Source organism: Mus caroli, unplaced genomic scaffold (genome assembly GCF_978045245.1).
Source record: "Mus caroli unplaced genomic scaffold, Mus_caroli_1 scaffold_15, whole genome shotgun sequence".
In the NCBI taxonomy this organism is placed as follows: domain Eukaryota; kingdom Metazoa; phylum Chordata; class Mammalia; order Rodentia; family Muridae; genus Mus; species Mus caroli.
This window is the reverse complement of record NW_028227270.1, coordinates 71,415,690-71,436,014: the sequence shown is the minus strand read 5'-3', so window position 1 is coordinate 71,436,014 and position 20,325 is coordinate 71,415,690. Positions and strand designations below refer to the sequence as shown.

Sequence of the window (20,325 nt, the reverse complement as noted above, 5' to 3'; positions counted from 1 at the left end):
CCCAACAGTAGTTTATAGTGTTTCTCAATCCAATTTTTAAACAGCCTGGTCCAGTCTACACTACCTATGGGTACATAAGTTTCTTTCACTTTGAGCAGGGACCTTTGTTCTATTTTTTGCACGCTGATCAGAGTATAGACATGAGGTGAACCAATTGGCAATTTAAAGAATGCAAAGCCTAAAAACTTCAAATATTTCTGGTTAATAAGGATACTCATAATTAAGAAAGCAAGGAGCACAGGCAAACACTGCATCGAATTTTCGACACAGTAGGGCCTAGAACTGTTGAATAAAGCACTCAACAGTTACCAAAATGTTCTAAAACTCGCCGAGATTTCTACTTCATTTAGGCCAAATCCGGTTTTTTTGTTTGTTTTTGTTTTTCTGTCATTAATGAATAAAATAGGCACTTATTCACCTAATTAACGCTGTCAACTTAAGGCCAAAACTTTCTTTCACAGATTGGTGTCAAGGTTCTCATTTGTTGTAGACCGGATCTGAAGGGTACTAAGTAGATATATAATGATACATAAGCAAAATTTTGAAATGAAAAGAAGCATTGCAATGACATTCAATAAAGGGTTCAGATTATTGCCAGACCCTCCTCCCTTCTGCCATTTAACCACATGGTTAGTAGTCTCCAGGTTAATATGTACTGTTCCCAAAATAATTGTGGGAGTCCCTTGTCAGAAGTTTCATATGTAGCATAAATTTTAGATGCCATCACAGCTGGGAATCTAACTCAGTTGGCAGTGTGTGGCTATGGTGCACAAATGGCCGGCTTATCCACCGCACCATATAAAACCAGGCGTGATAGAACATTTCTGTAACTCCTATCGTGGAGGCAGAAAGTTCTGCAGTTCAAGGTCATTCCTTAGCTGCTTAAGAGTTCCGGGGCCAGCAGGAGATACAAGAGATCCTGAGATCTCAAATATACTCACATATATTTAATAATATTCACATATATTGACATATATTTAAGAATACTGGGGTTGGAGAAATGGCTCGGAGGTTAGGAGTACTGGCTGCTCTTCCAGAAGTCCCCAGTTCAACCCCAAGCTTTCACCGTTCTGGCTTAAAACGAATACATGCAGGCAGGAGACTGTGTACAAATAGATAAAATCTTTTAAAAAAGAGAGAGAGTACTGACAATATGGACCCAGGACGAAAGGGTGTATCTCGTTCATAGGCTTAGGAGGCAAAATCTTTGCCAAAGGTGAGTAGCCACTAACTTGCGGGGTTAGGGCTCTGGAGCGCCTTCTCCTTCCTTTGCAGGGACGCTCCCATCCTGCTCTGCAGTTATGCTCGGACCAATCGCCACACGTGTTGTTTGTAGGTGTTGGATGGCACACGCTGATTGGGCGCCGCGGAGGGGCTGAGCCTGGCACTGTCAGTATTGCATCACCTCCAGACGCGGAACGTGGTCGCAGGCTGCAACCTGAGCGAGCTCTCTGGGTTCCCAGGTAAGCCGCACCCTCTTGTCCTTCTGGGCCGCAGAGTGAGGCCCGCCCGTGTATCAACCTCCAGACAGCACGAGGCGGTGAGAAAGGAGCACGCTGCTTCTCACTGTGAGTGAGCTGTGGGCACAAAGCTATTTCCAGAGAGCCTTCGTGGAGGGAGAGACATTGCAGAACTCAGCTGCCCGCAGATTCTGGCCTGACTCATTGGGTGGAGGACTGAGATCCTTAGAAGTACCCCCGTCACATAGTGGGACCTTGGTGGCTTATGAACAGGGAGTTGTGAGAATGCAGCGTGATATAGTATCCGAGAGAAGATCGGAATCTGATTGAGGTCACTGCCAAGTTAGGTGTTTTAAAAGAACTAACCTAGGAGTCTTTCTGGAGTCTGGGCTTCTCCCAACTGTGCTGGGATTCGCGTGTACTTATCTCTGGGTACCAAGGTAAGTAGGTTATGCGCTGCACGCTTGTCCTGGGCTCACAGTATCTGGTAATGCAGTTTAAGCTCAGGGTCTCCTATAGGCTTGGACTGAAGGTGGACAGAGATTATACTCAAAGGTTTATATAAATCCATCCTGTCTGGACAGAAGATGAGGGGGTCGTTGTCATTTTGGCTTGGGATATGTTCATGATGAGTATGTGAAAGTATAACTTCGTTTTCAACCTCATGAATTTGTTCTCTTTTTTACTGTGTTAGAGAAATACGCAAAAAAAATTGAAAAACTCACAGAATGCAAACTAGTGTATCTGAGACTTGCTCTTTTGTTTCTCAGTGGATAGGTAGAAAGTATAGAGTTGGTCTTCTTTAACTACTAGTTCTGCACCTGGGCTTTCAACCAGCCAGTGCTCATCCTATGTGGTTAGGTCTGTAGTAGTGACATGTACTGTACGTGTACAAACCTAATTTCTTGGTCATTATTTCCTAAGCAATATAGTATAGCAATTGTGTATCTAGGATTTAAATATAGTAGGTATGATAAGTAATGTAAAGCTTAGTTAAAATACACGGGCAGATGCATGTAAATTATAGGCTAATACTATGTTTATAAGAGACTTGAGCATCCTTGTATTTGGGTATTCCAACAGATCCTGAATCCAGTACCCTGTGGATGTGGAGGGGCGTTTCTGTTTGACTGGCTTGTGTTTTATTGTTGTTGTTGTTGATGATGATGTCTTAGTCACTTGTTCCTCTGAAGAGACACCCTGAGTGACAATGAAATGCCATTTTTGTGGAACACAGTACACATGGTACATGAAACATACATGCAGATAATACCTGTGCACAGTAGAGGGATGAATAGTGGATCCCTTTAGCACAGTTAAAAGAGACATCAGGTGTAAAAAGTAAGATGATGATGTATGTCTCTCTCATGGAGCCTAGCCGGGCTTCAAATTGTCCTCCTGCCTCAGCCTCCCAAGTGTCAACATAAGCAGCAGCACCCATGGCATTGTGGGATACTTTCTCAAGATAAGTTGAGATCATCTTAAGCAAAGGTTGGTGGAAATAGTGTAGAAATAGCTAAACAAACAGGCAAGACTATGGTTCAGTAGCTGGAGTGCATGCCTTGTGTGCATAAAGTTCTGGGTTCGAGCCCCAGGCCCCCCAAAGCACACCTGTGAGCTGGAAAGTTGTGCACAGCACACCTTTGATCCCAAGACTCCAGAAGCAGAAGCAGGCTGAGCTCTCACCAAAACAAATACCAAGCAAACGCACAAAAACCTAAAACACTTGTAATCCCAACATTCAGGAGGGTAGAGGCCACCAGATCAGAAGGTCAGCGTTATCCTCAGCTACCCAAGGAGTTCAAAACCACCCTGAACTCTATGACTGGACTGCCCCAAAAGGGAAATGAAATCGCAGAGGAGGAAGCAGAGCTAAAATGTCCCGAAGGGATTACAAAATAAGGAAGAAAGGCTTGGATTGTGTGTGGAAGGAAAATGGATTTCTGTGCATAACCTGGTAGTTTTACTGGCCCTTCTCCACCCACATCTGCCTCCCCCCCCCCCCCCAACTGCCCTGTGGTTGCTGGAGGCTGTTGTGCAGGTACGGTTCTCCAGTGGATACAATGGGCTAGAAAAACCCTGTGATTTATGCATGGGAGCTGTTTCTTCTCAGCAGCTGCCATAGCCCGGTCATTGGTACATTGTTCTTCCTTCAATGGTCTGTGCTGTTGCACCCCGCCTTTGTATTTTCTGGAACAACAGTGTGGTTCTTAGTCTTTGGAGAACCGCAGAGGCAACATAGGAAGTCCAGTAAAAGCTCTCCTCTTCTCAGAAAGTTTAGATCTCCTGTTCTTAACAGAGGGTGGGGTAGAAATCACTGGATCATCAGGGCACTGTGAGTGATAGTGTTTCAAGTGTGTTCAGCAGGAGCCTCTCCTAGGGATCTAACTTAAGTGACCCCTGATGAGTCTGCATTTCTGATGACTCCCAGAGACAAGAGCAGTCACAGCAGTCGATTAGAAGTGGCAAAATGAATGTATAGACCTAACATTCTCTTACCAACATCTTATTCACCGAACCAAAGGACCGTTGGTAAATCAATAAATGCAGAAACCTCTTTCTTTGAAAGGCTGAATCCTGAAGTAGCAGCTGATCCAAAACGCCATGCATCTCTCAGTAATGTCTAATTCTGTGCTATGGTTGAAATGGGCTATTTTAGGTAAATGTCCCACCTGTCTTGTTCTAGTTTTTTTTGTTTTTTGTTTTTTTTTTCCTATAATACACTCAAGAGATACTTGAATATGAAAAATTAATTAATGAACATTTAAGAAATATATCTTTCTTTATTTTGCTCTCAAACATTTCTGGTAGCCTCAGGCTTAAACTCCTCTGCTTTCAAGTCTGGTTGAAGCGTGTAGACCTTCTCGCCTAGATCAGCCTCACTTGGCTGCTGGGATTCCTGAGAACGTGGGTTTCTGTCTTCTCTGTTCTTTCATCATTAGCAACCCTTTCCCCTTCTTATTGAATTTTGGCTTAAAAATCTGGTCACCAACTTGTTTAGAATTTAAATGAGAATTCACACATGCATCATGCATATTAATAAATAAGGCAGGGTTTTTGTTTGTTTTGAAACAGGATCTCAGTGTATAGTTCTGGCTGGCTCGGAACTCAGTATATAGGCCAGGCTGGCCTTGAACTGCCTGCCTCTGCCTTCCAAGTGCTAGGAGTAAGGTGTGAACCACTGTGTCTGGCCTAAAGTTTTAAAAATACAAAAGAAGGAAAAAGGTGAAGTGTCTTAGTTTGGGTTTCTATTGCTTCGACGAAACACCATGACCAAAAATAAAAAGGGTTTATTTGACTTATATACTTCCATGTCTGTTCATCACTGAAAGAAGTTGAGACAGGAACTCAAACAGGGCAGGGTCCTGGAGGGAGGCAGGAGCTGATGCAGAGGCCGTGGAGGGGTGCTGTTAACTGGCTTGCTCCTCATGGTTTATTTAGCTTGCTTTCTTATATAACCCAGGACCACCAGCCTAGGGATAGCACCACATACAGTGGGCTGTGTCCTACAGACCTGCCTACACCCGATCTTACAGAAGCATTTTTTTTTTAACTGAGGTTCCTTTCTCAGATAACTTTAACTTCTGTCAAATTGACATAAAGCCATCTAGCACAAGAAGTGATTGAGGTAAGATATCCCTCTGGCCCCTACAAGCACCAGGACTTAAGTGCAAACACCAAGACAACTCCACAGAGGACTGTGTGGTGGTTTGTATATTCTTGGACCTGGGAATGGCACCATTTGGAGGTGAGGCCTTGTTGGAGTAGGTGCGTCACTGTGGGTGTGGGCATAAGATCCTCACCCTAGTTGCCTGGAAGTCAGACTTCCACTAGGAGCCTTTGGATGAAGATGTAGAACTCTCAGCTCTGCCTGTGCCATGCCCGCCTAGATGCTGCATGCTCCCACCTTGATGATAATGGATTGAACCTCTGAACCTGTAAGCCAATTCCAATTAAATGTTGTTTCTTATAAGACTTGCCTTGGTCATGGTGTCTTTTCACAGCAGTAAAACCCAAACTAAGGCCGACTGTATGCAGAATTTAGAATTTTTAAAATTCAACCATGAAAAGATAGTCTAACTTAAAGAGGGCAAAGGGCGGATAAACATTAATCTTCAGGTGATACACTCTGGTGAGAAGCACGGGATAAGATGTATGTGCTACCTTGTGCCCTGTGAGGTAGCTCCGATCTGAGGTTAGCGTGGAGTGGCGAGGAGGATACAGAGAAGTGGGTACCCCATTCGTTGCTGATGGGATGTAAATAGTGCAGTCCCTGTGGAAAACATTTTGGTGGTTCCTCAGAAAGTTAGAAACTGAGTTACATGCCCTATGAATTCTACTCACAGCTAGCCGTATACACAAGAAAGAAAACCTGTCCTGGTAGAAGATTGAACTTAATGTTCATAACAACCTTCGAAACTAGCCAAAAAGGTGAGTCAATTCAAATATGAAGACTGATGGGCTGATGAATAGTGGCAGAGCTGTATGGACTATGAGTGTTGTACAGCATGACTGACCCTTCAAAACTAAGCCCAACCACATGTAGGCAATTCATGTGAAAATTTCAGGGTTTGGTGCTGGTGGACGGGTGGTGGTGGTGGTGGTAGTGGTGGTGGTAGGTCTTGTTTGTTTGTTTGTTTGTTTGTTTGTTTAAGACAGGGTTTCTCTGTGTAGCCCTAGCTGTCCTAGGACTCACTGTGTAGAGCAGGTTGGCCCAGAGGTCCACCTGCCTCTACCTTTCAAGTGCTAAGATTAAAGGCGTGCGTCGCCACCGTCCAGCATGAACATATGAAATATGGACAAATGTTACAGAGTGAACAAGATTAGTTGCCACGGCTGAAGTAGAGAGAATGTGCTTGCTCATGGTTGTGGGAAAAATTGAAAATATTCTGAAGTGGTGATGGTTATATGCCTTTAAATATCCTAAAAATCCTATTCAGCTGACTGTGTATTATATATACATCAATAGCCAATAAAACTTTCACTTTAACACACACAGTGTGGACAGTCATGTGTATATGCACTTTAATAATTTGTTAGCCTGCTATTCCTAAATTAAGAATTGCTGTGACTGTTGCAAATTTGATTTCTCTTGCAGCAACAGAATGGTTCAACAAGTTCCAGAAAACATCAGTTTTCCTGCTGAAGAAGAAAAAATCTTGGAGTTCTGGTCCAAACATAACTGTTTCCAGGAATGCCTCAAACAGTCAAAACTCAGGCCAAAGTACGTGAGTTTCTGCAGTAAAGACAGACTCCTTACACAGAGCCTGCTCTTGTGCTGCACTCCCTTAATGCCCATCCTTCATTCACCTGTAAGTTCTCAGAGTCTGTGCCTTTCCGTACCGTAGGAATCTGGACAGGAACGGGCGAGTTCCTGGTTGTCAGAAGTCGTAGGAATGGAGATTATTTACCGCTTTCTTTCTTGCATTTACAATCATCTCTGCCCTCTGTGGCTGGGTCCTACAATATTTCCTGCTTTAGTCTCTATTGCTAGGAAAGACTACTAATGTCAAATCAGTGAATTCCTTATGAACCTTCCCTGTTGGAAAATGTTAGGATGGGCGTCCACTGCCCTGCTTCATTGATGAGGTACCTCAGGATCACTGGTAACTTGCTTATGTTTTGGAGATAATAAACGAAGAACAGATGACAGGATAGCAGTCCCCCCGGCTCTGTCTGAATGGCCTTTGTGAAGGCTGGACCTCCAGTAGATTTCTAATCAGCTATGTCTCTTTTCTAGTCCTATTGACTCCATTTCCCTACCCCTGAACATTTTATTTTCATATGATAGCTACTTGATGCAAAAATCGTCCTGGATGTCTGCTATTTTTTAAACGACTTGCTGTATTTTGTATTATCTGTTAGGTTTACCTTCTATGATGGGCCTCCCTTTGCTACTGGACTGCCTCACTATGGACACATACTTGCTGGGACAATCAAAGATATCGTTACGAGATACGCTCACCAGAGTGGGTTTCACGTTGACAGAAGATTTGGGTGGGACTGTCACGGCTTACCTGTGGTACGTCTGAGTCTCCAGTCCTGTGACGTTCTCACTGTCTGTGAATATATCAGGCGTTCCGTTTGAATTCTTTTCCATATTATTATGTATTGTGTGGCCTCGTGCTAGAGTTTCCTTTGCATGTATTTCTGTTAGCTGTTTTGGTTTCTGTTGCGGCTTACTTGTATTAGGTGTGGCTGTTAGCATAACCATCTTGCTTAATATTTTCAGGAGTACGAAATTGATAAGACACTGGGCATCAAAGGGCCGGAGGATGTGGCCAAAATGGGGATTGCGGAGTACAACAAGCAGTGCCGAGCAATCGTGATGAGATACTCCACTGAGTGGAAGGTATGCTGGGTGCTTTCAGAAGAACGAGCAGCAGGTCTGGCTTTGATGCGGGACTAGATAGAAATGGCTAAGCATCCTTCATGCTTTTTATGAAATATTCCCCAAAGTATGGCTGCCTGTGTGAGCTTGTGTCACGAGAGGAGCACTACATCCCAGTGTTGCTTTTGGTGTCTGGTTCTTTTTTGTTTTTCTCTCTATCCTCTTGCTATAGTCATATTCTCTTTAAAAGTCTCTGTACTTTGGGCTGGAAGGATTGCTTAGCGGTTAAAAGAACGGGCTACTCTTCAGAAGGTCCTGAGTTCCAGTCCCAGCAACCACATGGTGGCTCACAACCATGTGTAATGGATATAGGATCTGATACCCTCTTTTGTTATGTCTAAAGCCAGCGACAGTATACTCACTTACTTATATTAAATAAATAAGTCTTTTATTTTAATGGTCTCTGTATTTATCTCCTGGTGTTCTTGGTGGCCTAACTAATGCTCAAGTCCTTTTCCCCCAGGAGTCTGCGTGCTGGAGATACAGGCACTGCCCCGTTCTCTTTCTGGCCCTGCGTGCAGGTTGCCATTCCCTCTCCCACAGGGTTCTCCTTAATGCCCTTCTGTCATGACCCCTAGTGGCTTCGGCTTCTTGGCAGATAGAGTTCACTTTCATGCCTAATCCAGCAGGGGAATCTTGCTGGGGCGAATGCTGCCTTAATGTAGATCTGCTTTTAAAATCTGAACTTTTGTTTCTGATTCCCTCCCCGCCCCCCCCCCTCCCCAACTTAATATGCAGACCAGACTGGCTCGGAACTCAGAGAGATCTGCCTGCCTCTGCCTCCCGAGTGCTAGGATTAAAGGTGTGTGTCACCATGCTCTTCCTGTTTCCAAAACTGTTTCAGTTTGAGAGACGCTAAAGCATATCACTGTCCACCTGGTATACAGCCATCCCCTATGCCGGCATCTGTCATTTTCCAGCTGCTGACATTGTCAGTAACACAAAGGCAGTTAATTAACATGAACAAAATACCTTCCTCTTGTACCACCCACCCATCTTTCTGATCCTGAAGTCTGTCCAGGATCAGCCACTGCCTTCAGTGGCAAGTCCTCAGTTTCCTTTGATGTACAGCATTGTTTTAGTGTTTCTTTTAGTCTTTTAGGACATGTCACTTTGGGGAGCAGGGGAGAAGGTGGTTGCTAGGGATTGACTCTATGGCATCATGCATGCATAACCAATTAATTATTCCCTTCATTAAGGTGCTGCCTGGCTTTTCCCTTGGTGAAGTTCAGGTTTTGCTTTGCAGTTATTAAGTATCCTATGGGAATACTATTTCTGTTATGCCTTCTCTTATGATACTTTCAGACATTAATTTTAGCAACTGTTGGTAAATTCTTCCTAGCTATAGTTATTTCTCTGATGTTCGCCAAGTAATAGTTGCTAAAAGACTTTTATCAATATAATTAATATCTCTGGGCATGGTGGGACACACCCATAATCTTAGTACTGGGAAGACAGAATGTGGATTATCCTAAATTTGAGGCCAGCTTGGTTTATATTTAACAGCTTTCAAACCAAAAATACACTGTGAATCCTACCCCCTCAATCCATAATGACTTAAGTAATTATTTACATTTAGAAATAAGAATATCTATGTATAAGAAATGAATGTTAAGAAAACTTGTTAACCTTAGGTGTTGTTTGAAATAATGTCTCAAACATTGTTGGACCATTGATTGATTGTTTTGATTTCCCCAAATACTCGTAGGTTGTGATAACAGAAGTAAAAAGTAGCTATGGTATTATCTCCTAATGCTACTCTAACATTCATGTTTTTAAGTCTACTGTTACCAGACTCGGCCGATGGATCGACTTTGACAATGACTACAAAACACTATACCCACAGTTCATGGAATCAGTCTGGTAGGTTAATTTTAAATTGTAGGAATGATAAACATTCTCTCGGGGGTCAGAGGAGAAGGTGCATGCCCGAAGAAGTTTGTTTACGAGTTCAGTATTTGTTTTTGGAGTAAATGTGATATATATCTTCTAGCTTTTTCTAATACCATGAAAATGATTTACGCCCCCACCCCCACCCCCGCACCCCATTTGTTTCCCCATAAAAATGGCATTTGGGCAAGTAGGAGACCCTACTCAAACCCTTACACATTGGGCAAATATTCTACCATTGAGCCCTGTGGGAGAGCATTTAATCCACTCATTACCGAAGTTGTGGGTAGTGGCCCACAAGCACAAGCCAAACTGGAGTAAGGCAGGGAGATCATGAGTTCAAGGCCTGCCTGCCTGCCTGGGCTACTTACTTAGTAAGAAAGACTCTGTCTCACCGAACAAAATTCCCTAGGGATATTTTAACTCCAGTGAAGGTTTTAACAAAAGAAAAGGCAGAATTGAGTAAGGGTCTGTTGCCTAGTTATTTAAGCATTATTTAAATGTGCCAAAAACCTGAAGAAAATTCCAAAATGCTAGTGGATGTTGGTAAAAAGTTGTTTTATCATAGCTCTAAGAATTTTTAGTGTAAAATCTGTATGCCAATAGTTACAGATTTATTAATTGATAATGTGTTATGCAGTGAGCACAAGTGTTTGCCTTTCTCAGTTGTTATAAATATCTTTCCATATCAGCAGATGGTGCTGGTGTGTGTGCTCCAGCCTTGCCCATGCTAAGACAAGCTCTACCGCTAAGCACCACCCCAGCCTCAGCAATAGCAATTATCATCTACATTTGACTGTTAAGTGTTTCTTACCAACAAGCTCCCAAATGGTGGATTTTTTTTTAATCCCCTCTTCTTCACCAGAAGAGAACTGTAGATGTTGGCGTAGAGGTCTGCATCTGAATGGCAGACTTTGGCCCTGTAGTTTAAAGCTCTATCTCTTGCCTTCCCAGGTGGGTCTTCAAGCAGCTGTATGACAAAGGCCTCGTGTACAGAGGCGTGAAGGTCATGCCCTTCTCCACTGCGTGTGGCACTCCACTCTCCAACTTCGAATCGAACCAGAATTACAAGGTGTGTGATGCACTGAGCACTGTAGTCCATGATGATTGTTGACCAATTACAATTAAGGTGACTGTATCCAGTTGTCCCCAACATGGCTGGTGGTGCCAGATGCCTGTTCTAAGGAGTGCTGATGGTACAACCACTCGCTGCATGGAGGCTGTGCTAGGTTACAGCGGGGTTATTTTCTTCCTGCTGGGTTTATCATGGACTCTGTATGATGGATTCTTTTTGTTTTGGCCATGTTCTCGTTTGTCTGTCAGTTTTTCCCGGTACTGTTCTTCGGGGATCCTGCCTTTGGTGACTTTATATTTTTCCTGGTACCTGTGGCATCCTTTGTTAAAGGTATTGGGAAGGGAATGTAATTGAGACGCTAAGCTGTGTTGCCATCTTTTTTCTGCTACACAGGTCTTGTGTCATTGGTACCGCTCTTTGTCATCTGAAGTAGAGCATCTCAGAACCTGGTCTGTCTCATGTCTCAGGTGTCTATACTCCCCCTTCACCTTGGCTGGTTTATGTGACCCTCATTTTTAAAGGGTTGGTAACTCTTTGGAAGCCTTGTTCGTGTCCAGGTTTGGAAACTGTCACACTTCAGAAGCATTTTCTCATCACGGTAGAGAATGTTTTTCCCGTTCCGTATGATCTTTTTATTTTTTTTAATATTTATTTATTATTATATCTAAGTACACTGTATCTGTCTTCAGATGCACTAGAAGAGGACGTCAGATCTCATTATGGATGGTTGTGAGCCACGATGTGGTTGCTGGGATTTGAACTCAGGACCTTCAGAAGAGCAGTCGGTGCTCGTAACCACTGTGCCATCTCTCCAGCCCCTGTATGATCTTTTTAGACCCTATCAGAGGGCTGGGATGATTCCTCTTTGTCTCCCAATTGCCTTTGTTATTGGCTCATGCATATTTAATAAAATATTTTAAACACATAAAAATATCTACTATAATATGCAGAAATAATCTTTATCCAACACAGTTTTGTTTTTTAACTCATTATATACTTGCCATAGTTTAGATCAGTGTAATCGTATAGCTTTCATTCTTGTTGGTTATGAGCCTTAGCCTTTAATGGCTGAGTCTTAATTCATACCCCTAAGTCTGCTGTTTGGTATTCCTCTTTTTTGTTGTTGGTTTTTGTTTTTGCTTTTTTTGTTTGTTTGTTTTTCCAGGCAGGGTTTCTCTGTGTTTCTCTGTAGACCAGGCTGGCCTCAAACTCCGAGATACACCTGCCTCAGCTGGGATTAAAGGTGTGAGCCACCACAGCCTGGTGTTTGAGCTCATTTTCATCCTAAAATGTATCTTAGTCCCCTTTCAGTTCAGTTTCCTGTTCTTCTGTGAAACACTGTTTCCCCTCAATGTCTTGCAGGATGTTCAGGATCCCTCAGTATTTGTAACATTCCCTTTGGAGGAAGATGAAAATACATCCTTAGTTGCTTGGACAACCACTCCTTGGACTCTACCCAGTAACCTTGCACTATGCGTCAATCCAGAAATACAGTATGTGAAGATCAAAGGTTTGTTGGGCTCATAGTAACTTGTGGTTAGTACTGATGAAGTAATTTTATATAGATATAAAAGCTTCCGATTTTATATAGATAGAAAATAATTCCATACAAAAATTTTTACCAAAGACAAGCTATAAAGACAGGTATAGTGACTCATACCTGTAAGTCTCAGCACACAATAAACTGGCAGGAACACTGAATCTGAGGCTATACCGAGCAACATAGCAAGGTCCTATCCCAAAACAAGGCAGGGTTGGGAAGACAAGAGGAGAGGATGGAACAGGAAGGCAGCCTGAAAAGATGCTTCGCTTCCGTTTGAAAGTGACACAGATTTTTATAATTTTCAGTTTTAATGGACGTTTTGTACGTCATTGACCTGTTCCATGGTAGTGAGTTCTTACGTTCTCAAGCAGGTCCTTCTTTAGAGATTTAGGTAATGGTCAGTACTTTTTGAGTACGTACACTTTTGGATTTGGAGAGATTGTAGGGAGGAAAGGAGAGAAAAGCACATTGGGCTGGGCGGGGCAGCGTGGGGCCGGGCCGAGGAGCAGCTGCTCTGGAAGCAGGTGAGGCATTGCTTCCGGAGTTGAGCATAAGTGGCCTAGTAGTCTGCCTCTGTTGAAAGCGGGATCTGGGTTTGGTGGCACATGTCCCTGGATGTTGGAGGCAGGAGAATAGAGTTTTTAGCCAGCCTTGCCTACCTGAGACCTTGTCTCAGAAAAGGAGAACAGGGGAGGAAGAGGAGCTGAGAGCAGTGAAGATGGGTGCTCGTTCAGACCCTGTGTTTGTGTCGACCCTGTTCATAGCAGCAGCCAAGGCATGGAAGCTGCCGTGTAGGTGCACGGGGAACGTGCTCCATCTTAAAATGTGTGTGGGTGGCCTTATTTGGTTTCTTCCTGAACCTTGGAGATGCCTGTTGAGAATAGCTGTTGTCCATATAGCTGTCATGTAGGTGCCCTACTCTGGGTCTGTTGTTGCTTCCCTAAGGGAGGTTTCATGCCAGTGGGACTTTTCCCGTGGCAACAGTGAGTCAGTGGGGCATTAGGGGGTTTTGGACAGATGTTGCAAACATAACTCTTGACTGTGTGCACACATGCACACCACCCCTATACTTACAGACTTTGTCTTATTCTTGTCATGTTTTATATAAAACGTGGGCTTAGCATATAGCAGTGCTTCTGTGACTTACTGCACCTGTGGGGGCAGTTTTTGAATGAACCACAAAGGTCCTTGAAGTGATCCGTGGAAACCGTTGGCGTGCCACGCTCTGTAGTGGAAGTTTAAGTTTCCGTACGCTTTTCTTTCCTGGGGCAGTGTGTCAGGGTCAAGAGTTTTGATGCCTATGCATTTGCTCTAGGCTTCCAGGGATGGTGCCCTCCAGAGAGGTTTTACCAAGGGGACACAGATACCTGCATCTTCTTAGTAATAGTTTTAAGGCAACTTAACTGTTCATCAGTTGACTTGTTAGAAGTGGTTTGTGATATCTTGATTCAAAAAAATCAGTGGTGGCATATGAAAGTGTCAGGGGCCAGGGATCTGGCTAAGTGGAGAGTGAGAGAGATCTTTATGTCCTACTGCACTGGATGATGGTCACAGTGTTATACGTGCACGTGCTGTAAGAGCCCCTAGAGGGTCCGCTTTGCTTGTTAGAAGATGAAGAGAAGCTAGTGCGTGTCTGTCTGTCTGTCTCTCTCTCTTACACACACACACACACACACACACACACACACACACTCATTACTGTGCACTGAGAGTCATCTGGATTACGACATCCAGTGAGTTCAGCCTCTGAGGGAACAAGAGCACAAGGATCCGTGACCGTGTGAGCCACCTGAGTTGTCAATGGAAGGTGCTGCTTGTTAGTTTTGAGACAGTCTCAGTTTAGTGCTCCACAGCCTGGAACTCACTATGTAGACCCAGGCTGGCCTGGAACTCAGATCCACTCCCAGGTGCCAGGATTAAAGGCCTGTGCCACCATAAAAAAACATTCACATATATTTCCTTTAGAAAGAGGAAATAAAGGTTAATTTTCCTAAATGGACTTGGACGTGCTCAGTAATGGCCACATACCCTACCGCCTTTGCTGTCTCAGCACATCTGGGTAGCAGTTCTGCCCAGCTTGGCAGTGTCCTCTCTGCGTCCAGGGCACACAGTAGGTACAGGTGACAAAGCTTCCTGGCACAAGAAATATATATGCCCGGTGTGTGTCTTCATAGTCAACCAGTCTGAGTGCCACCCATGTCCTCTTTTTCTTCCTTCTCTTAGATGTGGCCAGGGGAAAATTATTCATCTTAACGGAAGCCAGATTATCGGCCCTCTATAAGCAAGAGAGCGACTATGAGATACTTGAAAGGTGAGTGCTTGTACAGTTGATGCAGCGTTCATGTAGTGCATGTGTGTGTTAGGATGACTTGTCATCCTAGAGCTCTAGTGTTCAAGTCGAGTTTTAGGTAACAGCTATGTCCTAAGTCACACGTTTCTGTTTCCGTGACAGTGGCTGTGAGCCTCAGAGGTTGCTGCTGTACTCTGGCTGCAGTTTCATTACTTTGATTGATTTTGTTTGTTTGTTTGTTTGTTTTTGTTTTGTGTGTACATTATGTGTGGGTGGGTGTGCACATGTATGCCTTGGGTAAACCTCACGTGTCTTCCCCCATCACTTCTTGTTAGTCTAGAAACAGCTTTTTCATGGAACTTGGGCTTACCAGTTTAAGTTCAAGCCTGGAAGTCCCGTGGATCCCCGTGTTTCCTCTTCAGTTTGGGGGATTCCAAGTGCACACCACCGTTCCCAGCTTCTTACACGTGTTTCCAGGATCCAGACTCAATGGTCATGCCTCAGCAGGAAGCAGTCTACTTACTGAACTATCTCCCTGGCCTTATTGCTTTGATTTACAGATTTATCTTCTTTTTCAAGGTTTCCCGGTGCGTCTCTCAAAGGCAAGAAATACAAGCCGTTGTTTGACTACTTTATTAAGGTAAGTGTGGGGCTGCTTCGCTGTGACTCTCTACATCCATGTCTTCTTCGATCATCAGAGGGAGGTGATGAGTGGGACTCTTGTGGCCTCCTCACTAATGTTCCTGGGAATGTGTCTGAATCACAAACTCTGCTTTAGGATGAGAACGTTGCTCTCTTTGAATGAGTTGGAATTGTATCACCAACCAGCTCGATGACCACATCTCCAAGCTGGCCTTTTCCTTCCCCACCTCTCTGCCTTTGCAGTAAGCTCGTCTCCTGCTGTGAATGCTCTTGGCCCTTTTCTCATTGTGTACTGAGTTCAGTTCACTTTCAGGTCTCCCCCTCTCTCTCAGTGGTGTGTGTGTGTGTGTGTTCACCTTCATATACATGTGGGTGTGTGTACAGGTGTGCACACATGTGGAGGCCAGAGGTTGACATCAGGTCTTTTTGACTGCTCTCCACTTTAATTACCAAGGCAGGGTCTTTTGCCGAACCTGCAGCTTGTGTGTCTAGCCAAGCTTGTACCAGGGACTCCTAATTGGCTTGTCTTCTCTATTTACATGTTAATTTCAGAATTTCAGGTCTTTCTCCCTTGTATTTCATCTAACACTTGGCAACCTTTCTCTCCCAGTGTAAGGAGAACGGTGCTTTCACCGTGCTTGTCGACCACTATGTGAAGGATGAAGAAGGCACGGGCGTTGTGCACCAGGCTCCTTACTTTGGCGCTGTGAGTACCATACCCTTGCAGTATTTATGGGAAGTAAATATCAGTGACCACTGTTCCTGGGTTGCTGAGTCACGACTCTCATTAAACTTCTTTGATTTGCCAAGACCAATGGAATCTTTTTGTCTGGCTCCTTGTCCCCAAATCTGTACCCGAAGTCCACATTCTTGCTGATTTCTGGAAGCAGGTCAAACCCTGAGGTGTTGTCAGTCCTAATACAGTTGTCTGCCTTCCTGGCAGTTTTCTGGCGAGGTCGAATGAGCAAATGCAGTGCAGTGCTCAGCATCCCTCACATGCAGCATCAATTAGTGTCACGTGGATCCACTGATGAAGCATCGTGATATCGTGGTGTAACCTAGGAGAGCTCTGCCACCTGAAGTCTGTTTCCCTAGTAACAGGCATCCTTACTGTGAGATCAGTACCGTCATCTTAGGATGCAGTGCTGTATGTCTGTCAAGCGTTGTGCCTTCCCACCACACGGGCTTTCGTTATCCAGATAGGCATGTATATCATTACAAATAAAATGTAACTTAAGGGAGGGCTTTTGGTTTTCATTTTTGTTGTTATTTTAGTGGGTGGGTTTATTCGGTTTTGTTTTGGGTTTTTGAGACATGTCTCACTATAGTCTTTATTCTTGACTGTCCTGGAACTCACTAGGTAGACCCTTGAACTCGGGCCCACCTGCCTCTGCTTCCTGAATGATGGGATTAAAGATGAGCACCACTCCACCCGGCTGTGGTTGAGTTTTAAAATGTTCATGTGTGGTATGTAACGGTTGAGATGACTGGGCTAGATAATGTAACTGCAGTTCAGCTGTAAGGCCGAGATTCTATAGGTGGTCCTTAAGTCACCACAGTTCGAAGTAGAAGGTTGCTTAGATGTATGCAAGACAGTATTGAAAATGTACTTACAAATCTATATAAGTCCAAGCTTTCCTTTTTCCTCACACATATACTGAGACACTCTTATCCCCCAGCCTGTGTTCTTGTCTGTCTCAGGATGATCATCGTGTCTGTATGGACTTCAACATTATTCAGAAAGACTCAGTCCCTGTCTGTCCTGTGGATGCTTCAGGCTGCTTCACAGAGGAAGTGACACATTTTGTGGGGCAGTATGTGAAGGTCTGTGCTTTGTGTGTATGGAAGGTGTAATCTGTCTCTTCACGCTTAGAATTACCATAGACATTTAAAGTTTTAAGCACTTAAAACAAGGAAAGACAGCTATTAGCCACACTCGGAGGGTCTGACATGCTTAGACGGGGGAGCACGCTGTGGTTTCATCAGTAGGGGTTGGGAGCAGTACACTGCAGTCTGACCTGGCATGGCCTTCTGATGCTCAGGCAAACTCTCGTGTTTGAGAACCTCAGTGCCCGAGATGTTACAGATCCATGTTCAGATTGCCTAAGTACGTCAACAGCAGAGTAGCTTTCTGGATTTTGTGCTTAATGTTGTGTTGAGGGTGAAGCCGAGTGGCTCATGCTTCTCAGGCTTCTCTCCTTCTAGCCGTGCCTCCAGCCCCAGAACAGATGTTTTCAAAAGACATCAATTGTTTGTGCCTTTTACCCATTATAAAAGATCAGATCTTAGCCAAGTATTTATATTGTTAGTAAGTATGCCAAGGTGTTTTAGTGACTGACTAATTTATTAACAGGATGCTGACAAAAATATCATTAGGATGTTGAAGGAGCAGGGCCGGCTGCTGGCGGCAGGCACGTTCACTCACAGCTACCCTTTCTGCTGGAGGTGAGGCCGCTGAGTGCTCTGGTGGTGGGGCTTCTCCTCTACGCTGTGCGATAACCAAGCCTCAGTATAAGAGCATCCTGTAAATCTTCAAATGAATGTACTCTTCAGTGTCCTGAACTTTGTCCCCACACTTTCTCTCTGTGCCCCAGTTCTATCATCAGAAGAACCATTTTCTTCTCTTTCTTTCTTTTTTCTTTTTTTTTGTTTTGTTTTTGTTTTCTTCCTTGTTTGGTTGGTTGGTTGGTTGGTTTTTGGAGACCCGAGTTTTTCTGTGTAGCCCTAACTGGCCTGGAACTCTTCCGTAGATCAGGCTAGCCTGAAACTTAGTGCTCCCCCTGCTTCTGAGGGCTGGGATTGAAGATGTGCATGCTCGCTCGCCCTCAGAAGAGCCATTAAAAAAACTGTGTGTGTGTGTACGGTGTGTGTGCACGGGTGTCAGTTTTGGGTCCTCTGCAAGAGCAGCAGGCATTCTCCAACTGCTGAGTCGTCTCTCCGGGCCCCAGCTTTGTTCATCTTTTGTCTTTTATCTTCCTGGGTTTCATTTGAAAGGAGACAGGAGACTCGGACATCTGTGTGTTTAGTTTTTCAGTGGCTTGCTTGCTTTGTGTGTGAGTACTCCTATGCGTGTGCCTACAGGCCTTGGCATGTCTGTGGAGGTCAGAACAAAGCATAGAGATCTGTTCTCTCCTTCCACCATGTTGGTTCCAGGGATGGAACCGAGGTTCATCAGGCGCGACAGCAAGTACTGTTACTCTCTGAGGCATCTGCTGATCTGGACGCTTGTAATCTAACATAAAAGTTACTGTCAGCAGAAGGCTGAGTAGGTGAAGTGATGCTGATTAGAAATTAGAATCAGTCTTGCCCTTGGTACCAGTAGGCCGCTGACTGACTAGTGGAATCTGTGTTCTGGTCCCAGGTCAGACACACCCCTCATTTACAAGTCTGTGCCCAGCTGGTTTGTGCGCGTGGAGCACATGGTGGACCAGCTACTGAAGAACAACGACCTGTGCTACTGGTGAGCATGCTCCTCCTCCCTACTGCCCTTTACATGTGCTGAGTGAGGATAGTTCAAATACTCGCCATCTCTAATCGTTTATCACAATTTGTAATTGTCTTTATTTGTCTAGGAAAACAGAGTCATATACAGCTAAAGTAATATCTGCTTATGATAGAAGATGTAAGAACTCATTGTCTTTGTAAAGCCCACTAGATATAAGCAAGTGTTACTTGTGCATGCCTTACAGGATGAATTGGCTTTGGGGAAAATGTCTTAGCCAGACACTTTTAGTCCTGGAACTCGGGAAGCGGAGGCAGGCAGACCTCTGAGTTCCAGGACAGCCACAGTGAGGCCCTGTTACAAAAACAAATGAACAAATGAACAATCTTGCTATACTCAGACTGTTAACTTTCCTATGATGAAGACTAGTGTGTGTGTCTGCCAGAGCAGTTTATTTGTAACGAATTTGGGTGTTTGAGCCCCTGGTATGTGGATCTCTTCTGCCCTTGGCTTTACACAAAGCCCAAGCACAGGAACCTTTGTCCTCCCCAAGTGTTCTTCACTGAGTGGCCAGCCTACCTCATGAATAATCAAATAGGCAAAAAAGAGGCTTCCCAAACATGTGCTCTGCTGTCTTTTCAAAGGATGTGCTAGACGTGAGCCCAGCATAGTGTTTCCACAAAGCGTCACACAAAGGCTTGTGGTGGCAGCCTAGTTTATAATTTTTACCTAGTCTAGTACTCCTGCATGACTGTCCATGCCATCCCTCTGTGACAGGGTCCCAGAGTTTGTACGAGAAAAACGGTTTGGAAATTGGCTGAAGGAGGCACGTGACTGGGCAGTTTCCAGAAACAGATACTGGGGCACCCCCATCCCACTGTGGGTCAGTGAAGACTTTGAGGAGGTGAGACTGGGCCTTGTGTTGCTTGACTGTTGCTGAAGTTCTTTGTCATGTTGTGTGACTATGGTGTTAAAAAGTGTGGACTCTGACTGTCTGAATTCCTTTCTAGAATGATCACGCAAGACAGTCTGTTTAGGGGGTTACTTTTTATTTAAGTGCAGATTTGAATTTTTATTCTGTAAAATGGAGAATAAATAGTAATTTTTTTTTCAGGAAATCAACATATTAGATAGTGGGTGGGTGTTGCTTTGATTTCCCCCATCCTGTGTCACAGCATTGCGTTCTAGAGCTAACTTCACGGTCAGCTGACTCCCATCGTGGGGATGCACACCTGTAATCCCAGCACTCGGGAGGCAGAGGCAGGTGAATCTTCCAGTTTGTGCCCACCCCTGAACTCCACAGAAAGTTCCAGGCCAGCAGCCAGAGGGATATACTGGGACTCTATCTAAAAAGAAAAAGGAAAGAAAGTTAAACTGACCTTATGAGAAACTGGAGAAGAAAAAACATCCCAAGCATTGTATACCTTAACTTTTGAAACCCCGTTTGATTTATGTGAGTCTAGATGCGTCCACTAGCATAGGCAAACACAATTCCATGGCAGAGCCTTCCTTCTGTCCTGTGTGGAGAGCAACGCCCTGGGGTGTAGCAGATTCCATACAAGGACATGAGAGGCAACAGCCAAATTACTGAG

General features: G+C 44.3%; 1 protein-coding gene and 1 non-coding gene across 7 annotated transcripts in view; both read left to right on the top strand.

Moving 5' to 3' along the window:
* The first annotated feature begins 1,365 nt into the window (after positions 1 to 1,365).
* The window catches only part of Iars1 (isoleucyl-tRNA synthetase 1), a 47,427-nt gene continuing 28,467 nt past the window's right edge, over positions 1,366 to 20,325 (top strand). Inside the window, exons 1-15 of one of the 6 annotated variants that reach the window (XM_021180376.3) lie at positions 1,409 to 1,463; positions 5,807 to 5,891; positions 6,559 to 6,684; positions 7,326 to 7,482; positions 7,693 to 7,812; positions 9,632 to 9,714; positions 10,696 to 10,813; positions 12,179 to 12,326; positions 14,583 to 14,670; positions 15,229 to 15,289; positions 15,902 to 15,997; positions 16,993 to 17,115; positions 17,645 to 17,736; positions 18,653 to 18,751; positions 19,511 to 19,637. In XM_021180376.3, coding sequence (XP_021036035.1) covers positions 6,566 to 6,684; positions 7,326 to 7,482; positions 7,693 to 7,812; positions 9,632 to 9,714; positions 10,696 to 10,813; positions 12,179 to 12,326; positions 14,583 to 14,670; positions 15,229 to 15,289; positions 15,902 to 15,997; positions 16,993 to 17,115; positions 17,645 to 17,736; positions 18,653 to 18,751; positions 19,511 to 19,637 — 1,431 coding nt within the window. In that variant the 5' untranslated portion in view covers positions 1,409 to 1,463; positions 5,807 to 5,891; positions 6,559 to 6,565. The other 5 variants (XM_029468407.2, XM_029468406.2, XM_021180375.3 and 2 more) reach the window with 5 other exon arrangements.
* Positions 3,472 to 3,604, top strand: LOC115029167 (small nucleolar RNA SNORA84). The gene has a single exon (XR_003834727.1). It is a non-coding gene; the product is annotated as a small nucleolar RNA SNORA84 (small nucleolar RNA).